At 44.7% G+C, this 9,174-nt stretch overlaps 1 protein-coding gene across 1 annotated transcript in view; it reads right to left on the bottom strand.

Annotated features, from left to right (window-relative positions):
- The window catches only part of magi1b (membrane associated guanylate kinase, WW and PDZ domain containing 1b), a 135,017-nt gene that overhangs the window by 9,728 nt on the left and 116,115 nt on the right, over positions 1-9,174 (bottom strand). Inside the window, 6 exon segments of the mRNA XM_029430826.1 lie at positions 333-420; positions 590-683; positions 3,335-3,538; positions 5,328-5,705; positions 6,644-6,836; positions 7,713-7,804. Of these exon segments, the coding sequence (XP_029286686.1) occupies positions 333-420; positions 590-683; positions 3,335-3,538; positions 5,328-5,705; positions 6,644-6,836; positions 7,713-7,804 (1,049 nt within the window).

Raw genomic sequence — 9,174 nt, 5'->3', positions numbered from 1 at the left:
CTCCACACCGCCAGATTAATGCAGCAGTGAACACAGTGGACTAAGGGGTAACTTTGAAAGCAAACAGGCTTTTCTTAATGCAGATAATGCCAGCAGGTGGACGGAAAAGGAATAATAAATAAATAACAATGCACTTTGCTCGTCCTTGGGAAGGTGGACGGGTGGATCGGTTGGTGCATGAGGGGACAGAAGAGGACTGGGCGCTAGAACAGCTGGATGGATGTATGAAAAGACAAATGTGGAGGTGGGTAGATTGCTGTGGTGTTGATGGAGATGTATAGATGTATGAATGAAGCAACAGGTGAATAGATGAGCGGAGTGTCCTTCCTTACCTGAGCTGAGACTTGTGTCGGGGGTTGGGGAGGAGGGCCTTGTGGTGCTTTAAATTCAAAAGATTCCTGTTTTGGTTTGGTGTTGTTCCTGAGGCAGAAAGAAAGCAAATATTAAAAGATCAAATCAGTGATTGAAAGTGTTTCAGGCAGATAATTATGAATTTAATTTGCGCATTTTTGAGACTCGGTCTGAAAATCTCAACATTCTAAAATTACTTGTTCTGTACAAACACTCAATTTCCCAGCATGCCCCTTACCTGGCCTCAGGTGCAGCCTGTTGCTGAGGTGTGTGAGTGGTGGTTATAGTGGCGATCTTCTCAGCATTGGTCAACAAAGACGCATTTGATGACTCTGAGGGAGAGAAGGCTCATTATTACTTTTCAGAACGATCATTTTTCACAGTTAAAAATTCATTCTTCACCATGCAAATAAGAAAAAACCTTCCTGCTACACTGAGAACATTTTATTGGTTTTTACACACTGCTTCTAATTTAATACATTTTAATTTTAATGAAAACATACTCCAATAGAAGTGTCTCTAAAGTTCTGAAGGACTCTGTATGATGGAACAAAATCCATATTAATAGAAAAATACAGCAGTGTGCATTTGTGCCATCTATAATCTTGACGTTTTCTTCTTAAAAAGGTGTTTATTTTCCAAAAAGATGTTAATCTCACTGTGGACTGACAACTCGTCTTTCTTGTCAGTCAAGAAACATGCACACTTGCAGACACTGGAGACATAAAAGCTCTTGGTTATTCCGGTTTTTCATCTTAACACTGCGGGCTCCAATGACCAAAAATGTCATGACATTACACTTGCTGCATTATGAAATCTCTCTTCTCCATAACAACCTTATCTTTCTTGGCTTTATACAGGTATCCTTTATTTAATACCTTGTACATTTCCCCGTTGTGGAACTAATAAAGGATTTCTGATTCTGATTACAACTCTACACTCTCTCCCTACTCGCTATTCCTCTCACAGACAGTTCCCTTCTCATCTATTCATCTCCTTCACCTCCACCAGTCCCCTTAGAGCCTGTTGGCTTAACTCTTCGATTGCCTCGCTGCCCATGAGGTACAAAGTCAACCAGTCGAACTGCAGATTTCGGACTACGTTGAGGAGAACCTTCTAGTTCTGGGTGTACGCGAGTGTGTGATGATGGCCCACTCATAAGAATCGCGAACGGGGTTACCATCTCACATGTTTTCTGTTTCTCGTTTTTCACTTTAAGCCTCAAATTTGTCCCCGTAAACCCTATTCGCCCCTCCATCTGCTCATTTGCACAACCCACTCCTTCCATCCTGCTTCCTCTGTCCAATTGTTTTCTGTTTGGAAATTAATCGAATAAGCTCCGTTTCGCTCTCTTTTTCCGTTTCCACTCACGACCCACTGCCTCTATTCTCTCCTCTTGCTGAAAAACATTCAGAAAAAAGGCACTGAGCTGTTTCTGTAATTTGTCTCTTGGCCTGGCAATATGACCTCCCGCCTCAAATGGGCCAAGCAAGGAAGGTAAGCAGGTACGATCACAATGTGAAACTGTGTGCGATGGAGGAGCAGACGGGGAAAGAAAAGGAGAAGAGATAAGAGAAGTGGGAGTGCTGTACCACTACTACCCAATATACCCAACTTTTTGCACATCATCTCAGGCATGTCTGTCTCCCTTCTCCTACACAATAGGAAGCAACCAGGTGTGCTTGGCCTCAAGTCTATGCTGCAGAGACTTGAGCTTTGATGAAAGCATTAGCTGTTTGTGCATTATTTACTTTGCACCAGCAGGAAGACTTCCTGTTTTCATGTCATTGCAAACTTGAGCATCAGTCACTACAAAACTCTGCCTGTGTTCCCACACAGGGGAGAGGTGAGCTCAATGGAACCTGACTTCACCTTGGAAGAGCCTCTCGCAGTGGTATTTATTCATGTTGGAAAGTTTGGACAAGATTGATCTACGCAAAAATAAGTGTGTTCAGTCATGTGTAAACAGAGGCAGAGAGAAGAGTCACTCGCAGACAAAACTTCGAAACACAAGCCACAATCTTTCCCTGTCACTTTCTGTCTCCGTGTCAGACGGCGTTCGTTTGTTAGACAGATGCACATAAACACAATGCAGAATTTTCCGATAAAGCACATCCAGTTATTTCTCTCCGACGCCTTCTCTCTTACTCTCTTGTGTCTTCTTGGCAGGCAATTTTGGCTCGGCGAAAAAACAAAACAAAAAAAACCTCTTCATCCATAAGAAGTGAGCCGGAAAGCAAAGAGCGTCGGACAAATAGCTCCAATTTCTACCAGTGCGCAGGTTGACAGCGAGTATCGCCTTCCTCGCACACACACACATACACTTAATTAAACAGCATTTGTGAAGCATGCCAGGGTGATCTGTCAGCACAAAGTAGCGAGAGCTCTCAGCTGCACTGCACAACATACAATGTGCACAAACTTTTCCTTAAAACCACTTTAGACAAAAAAAAGACACTGCCATACAGGAAAGCTCTGCATCTCTCCCTCTCACACGTATCCATCATTTTAAATCTGGGCAATGTTCCCAAACATCCCCAAAGAAGCAGTTCAGTCAACACTGCTGGGGTGTTCAAGGCACTTCAAATACCAGTGAAGAAAGTGCTAGCTTTATACACACCGGGCATACACGACAACCAGGAAAGTGATGACTAGTCCTTCTCCTCAAATATACTACATAATAATACTAACAGTAGTTGATGATTGCATTGTTGCAAAAATTTGCACTCCTACTTGAACCTTCATGGTGCTCTGGCTCAATAGTGTGTCAAATTGGGCATTTTTGGCTGAAAGCAACCGACTGAATGTGGTATTGTGAAAATGTGCAGTCCGGCAATATCCCACACTGCAATGACCCTGAATGCCCCTTTTAGAAGCCTGAAGTTGCTGGGTTTATCAAACGAATAGACTATTAACACATAAAATCACCAATTATAATAAACTATCAGTAAAGTGGAGTCCTTAGTTGTCACTCTCTACTCACCGTCTCCGGGGATGATGCGTAGCGTGACGGTGTTCCCGGCCTCCTTGATGAGGTTGACGATGTCAGAGTGGGACTTGTTGGTGATGGAGCACGAGTTCACAGCCAGGATGCGGTCGCCGACTTTCAGCTTCCCGCAGCGGTCCGCTGGGCTCCCCTCGATGATGCGCCCTATTTTGTGGGGCATGGCCACACATGCATTGCCAGCTATGGTCACCATTGACATGTTGCGGTGCGTGATTCAGTGTGTATGTGTGCGTTTGGAGAGAGAAGGGAAAGGAATGGGAAAGGAGTAGAAAAAGAGGATCAGAAGGTTAAGTGTTAATTCACCGACAGCCATTAGCCAGCCAAGCCCCAGTCGCTGAGAGAAGCCGCCAGAAAAATCGACAGCACAAAATGCAAGCGTTGGCAAAGAAGGGCAACTTGTGCTCTGCAAAGGAATAAGAGAATCTGTCACTCTGTAGTTCTCAGGCCTTTACCTGTAAATGATTCTTCAAATCAATCATTGGTAAAACTAACCTACCAGTGTGCTCGTCCTCCTCTTATACATGGAGCTGCACCAATTTCATAAAATGGCTATCATTATTATATTTGCATGAGAGTCTCTAAGCAAATAAGGACAAAACTGTGTCGTGTCGTCTGCATCCCAAACAAATGGACCCGCAGAAAGTTGGAGACATCATACATCAGAGCTGAAATCTCAGCAGCTAGCCTGAGGTCTCTCTTACTCTCTCCCTCTCCCTCCCTCTCTCTCCCTCCCTCTCTCTCCCTCCGTCTGCAGTCTGACATCAGTCACTGCAGAGAAAAAAAGGAGCGCGCAATCACTCCTTCCTTTCACCATCTTCTTTGTTATTATCATTCAGCATTCATCTTCCTCTATGTTATTCCACTACAAACTTGTCTAACCCTGACCTCCTCTTCCTGTCTTTTTAACTGAATCGAGCTGTACAATTTTGAGAGGGAAAGTAGACGAACGGAGAGACGGAGATAAAAGAAATACAGAGGTGCTGTGGCATTTCTGAACGAAATAAAGTGCTTCTCCAGTATGTGTGGACTGGTTTCCATTCGATTTTACATGTCAGGTCAAATCAAATTAAGCTTATCTGCTGGCTATTGCGGTCTACTCTGGCCTGCAAAAAAAGGAGCTTTGCCACTTTGTAAGCCGACCTGGAAAGTTGAGCATTTTCAGACCTTTTCAGTCCCCCCACGCTGACAGAGATAAGAGCACAGAGGAGAGTGGAAATGCCATAGTGGTGTAGGCAGGAAGGCAGTATGGCAAAGAGTGCACTGCATAGAAAAGATACTACTACTTTGTAAAAAGCAATTTCAATAACTTTGTATGTGTGCAATTATACAGTAAATACTGTTCAACAATACAATAATTCCTCTTTCAGATAAGTGAAGCAAAATAACCTAAACAATGTAGACACGGTGATTTTGAGTCAGTTCATCTCTCTGATCTTACGTTGTTCAATAAATAAGAACTACTCACACCGATCATTTCCCCTATTTATCCTGCTTGCAGCACTCATTCTCATTAAGTTGTCATTAGGCTTTTAGTGCCAACCTGCTCGGCAGAAGCCATTTAAGTTGAGCTGAATAATACAAATGCCTTATGTAAGACCCACTTCACTTGTGATCAATTATGAAAGCCTTGTGTGAGTGTAGCTGCAGCTGCAGGCAAAGAAAGGGTTTCGGTGTCTCGGCTCGACAGGCTCAGACAAAAATGAGAAAGAAGAACCTCTTCTTTGAAGTGGAGTGTTGGTATTGATCTGGTGGGACTGCAAATAGCCAGAATTGGTGCTGGTTGTCAGGCTATTTAGTGTTCAGAGGTTTTATGGATGATACAAAGGCGGCACATAAAGAAGACAGGAAGATAAAAGGCTCCAGTGATGAGGGAAAGCTGTAGAGTGTGTTTCATGTTTTGCTGAGTGGAACTGATCTGTGTGTGTCCAAAGATATTTTGTAACATTTCAAGAAGTGTGACATCTCTTACCAAAGGTGGTGCCAGCTTCGGGCCGCGACACGGAAGAGACGATGACAAAACCGAATCCTTCGCTCTCGCCGCGGCGGATCTCTACATCGTAGGGCTGTAGGGCGGAGGGGGCGTTGGACATGACGTTGGGGGGCTGAGAGGAGTTGGTGGTGGCTACTGCCGCGGTGACCACGGCGTTACCGCTGCCTCCCGCCCCTCCGCCGCCACCTCCCCCGCTGCCGATGCCTGAGGTGGAGCCACTACCGGAGCTCACGGTATTGAGGGAGTTCTGGCTGCCCTGTGGGGTGCGCTTCCCAATCTCCTCCGTCAGGCTTGGCGCCTGTGTGCTGCTGTGGTGGGAGGACGCCGGCGATGGTGGCACATCTCCTTCTGCTTTAACTGCAGAAGGCAGAGGAGGATACGGTGAGAAAGATGCATGATATACAGTGAAAGATGAGAGACGAACGAGCAAGGAGAAAGATTTATGAGAGGAATTAAAAGGGAACAAATTGTGGACGGGGGGGTGAGACGGAACAGATTGAGGAGATTACAGAAGACGATCGAGAAGAGAATGACGACAAACAGATAAATATTAGGCCAGACAGTGTTGCATAAGAAGTTCAGGAGATAATAAAACGGAAAAAGCCGAATCAGAGATCGGTAAGGCAAGATCATCTGTGCAATCTGACAACAAAGAAGCCAGTAAATAAACACATTCAGTTTCCTTTCTTAACAGCTAGTTTATGATGATATGATAAAAGACAAGCTGGCAAAGCAGCTTGGGGAGAAGAGCCTCTCCTACAATCTCTCCTCAGATCCGTTTTGGAACAAAAGATGAACTAAAGGCACGGCCTCGCCTGTTGTATCTGGACATTTCATTCTACATTTCATTTCCTGTACAGCTGCTCACAGAAGGCGACTCATATTCCCGACGCTGTGAGGCAGACGGGGAGCAGCAATGCACTAATGTCTGTCCGCTGTCACGAAGGTTGACCACCCTCTTCATCATATTTATGGGCCTTTCTTTATCGCCTGCCAAGGAGCAGGGTGGAGCTGAGCAGAGCAGGGAAATGTGCTCGTGGTAGTGGCCGAGCGCTTACAACCGTTAAACTCCCAGACCACAACAGAGGAAGGCGACCCCTGCACAGAGAAAGCAGGTCCCCACGCATCTGATGCAATTGTGATAAAAATAAATGGGGCCCTTGGTGATTAAAAGTACAGAGTGCTCTTCATGAGGAAATATGATTTTGTTGCCAATCATCCATCTATCTTTACTATATATATTTATCTCTGGGTCTCTAACAGCTGCTTCTCATCTTCATCGTCTCCCTTCTTACCTGTGTAGTTGGCTTTGCGTCGCACAGTGAGGTTGACGTGGCCCTGCTTGGCAGCCTGCTGCATCAGTTGCACCACAAGTTGGTGCGACTTGCCCACCACCGCTGTGCCGTCCACGCATATCAGTTCATCGCCGGACCGCAGGCGTCCGTCCTCATCTGCTGCGCCGTACTTCACTATGTGGCCGATGTAGATCTGAGAGACAAACGGAGTAGATGGAGGAGACTTGTGAGACGGTGGGCACAAATCTAGATCATGAACTGAGTTAAAACAATGCTTTTAAATGCACAGTGAGTTGGATTTGTCGGTTGCGGTTTGTGAACACAACATTCACAGTTGGCCCCTCCTCAAAAAGGGTTGTGCTCATAAGCGGGTGAAAGCCAACCCCAGTTCTACTCTCGCCTCGCTGTATTCTAGTGGGTCATACGTGATGATTGAGAGGGATTATTTGTCTATACAGTACATTGTCTTTGAGCAAAAACAGAGACAATAATGTTTTAATTCAGATATACTGTTGTTTACGTATAAACATTTTAATATGAATTCAAAGATGTCCCAACTTTTACAGTGGAATAAAGTTAGCATGCAGTACAGGACTGATACAATTTAATTTGCTCTATAAAATCTTAACTCTTCTCCCAAGCCTGCCACAGTAGTTACCCCAGCTCCAAAGTAAATCATTATTTATTTCTTCCTTCAAAAGACGCAGTGCAGGCCAGTGAACAAGAACAAACAACTTTGCCCCGTTAAGAAAGAGAAGAAAGCAGTGGCGTGTGTGCGACATGGGTGGTCTTCTGTTTACATTGGCCAGATCAAAGAGAATCTGTGTAGTTGAAATCACTGGTATGAAGCCGATAAAAAGCTCAGAACTCCACACCGGAGGCAGATAAATAGGAAAACAATCAGATCTCAGACTAGTGCTGGGAAAATAGCATCCAGTTCAGCATTCTGATTACTGAATCATGTCAGTTGTAGTTTATACATTTCGCACACATATGTAGTGAAAATTGAGAAAAATAACTATAGAGAGACAACTTTAAAAGATAGAGGGGGGGGGCGATAGAGACTCACCGGCTCTCCCGGCTCGTTGCCTCCGAGGATCCTGAAGCCGAAACCTGTGTCCTTCCTCCACAGGAAAATGTCCTGCTCTTGGAAGTCTGGAACTGTAAAATCAAAAGAGCACCATTAACATTTCTGCATTAATACCACCAGCCAGCCCAGGGGACTTCCTGTGCCTGAACCAGTACAAGATGAACGCAGCCCCAGCATGCCGTGAGCCTTTAGTAGAACGCCCTCAATATCACCCTATTCAGTCAAAACTTCATGCTGCGCTGGAATCATACCACCAGCCTGCTTGTGTCAACATGCAAATATTCATCCTCCCAACTGTTCCAAGCTTTGTCATTAAGAAGGTACTTTGCACAAACAATCTGTCTCGAGGCTCTGGGAAAAGAACAAACAACGGATCTGTCAAAAGATCAAAAGGATCTATTTTGAGTAAAGAGCATAGGTATAGAGCTTAAATAAACTCTCAAAAGCCAGACAGGCTGCCAAAACAATTCAGCGCACCCTCATTCATTGGTCCCATAATTAGAAACGATCAGCTGAAATTCCACTCTGAAGTTGGGAAAAAAATAGCATCGTTGTCTTTTCTTAGAGCTTTTTACAACATTTTCAGTGACGTTTCCCACAGACTGGACATTAATGTTCCAATGGACTACACTGTTTCTTTTAGGAAGCGATGTCTGACATGCAACTCCATTTCTACTCTTCCATATGTTAGGGAGCACCAAGACAGAGGTGCTAATACATGCTGGAACACGATGTATAATATTGAGCTAGTTCACGGTCCACTCCCAACCGAATGAGAAAGAAGTGTGTTTGTGTGTGTGTTAGTCACTAGAAAGGTGCTGTGCTCAAACATGATTGAGGCTCAAAAATTGCCCCGAAGAAGAATAATAATAATAATAAACAAATATATATATATATATATATATATATTCACCAGCAAAGTCCTTATCCTACATAAGTCTCATTCAATTCGTTAAATTTTATGCACTAATTACTATTTTGCCTCCTAAATATTTTGAATATCCTGCACTGGCAGTGCTATAAAAGAGGCATTGCACTGCAGCGAACGACAGCTCATGGTTCATGTAGAAGTGAATATGGGGGGGGGGGGGGGGGGGGGGTGCGCTCAGGGGGCTACGGGGAGCCAGTAGAGAGATGGAGCGAGTGCTTGCATGTGTGTGTGGCTTCATCTCGGCGTACACATGAGCTTCTTTGCTTTTAGTGTGTGTATACTTATTCATGTTATGTGCATGCATTTGTTTGACTGCAGCTGTGTTGTACAGGGTGACAAACATGCACCTCTGAGCAAACTCCCAGGGAGATTTCCTTTTTGCTCCAACACAGACCACTGCTGCTGCCAAGGCCACTAAAGCCACTAAGAGGTGGGCAGGGTGGCAGAAGGCACAAGCAGCCTGCTCCCAATCTGTTCCTTCAGTCAACAGTTGAAATCCCTGCGGAATGC

Source organism: Cottoperca gobio, chromosome 5 (assembly GCF_900634415.1).
Source record: "Cottoperca gobio chromosome 5, fCotGob3.1, whole genome shotgun sequence".
NCBI classification, from domain to species: domain Eukaryota; kingdom Metazoa; phylum Chordata; class Actinopteri; order Perciformes; family Bovichtidae; genus Cottoperca; species Cottoperca gobio.
Note: the sequence above shows the minus strand (reverse complement) of the source record. Positions and strands in the feature narration are given on the sequence as shown.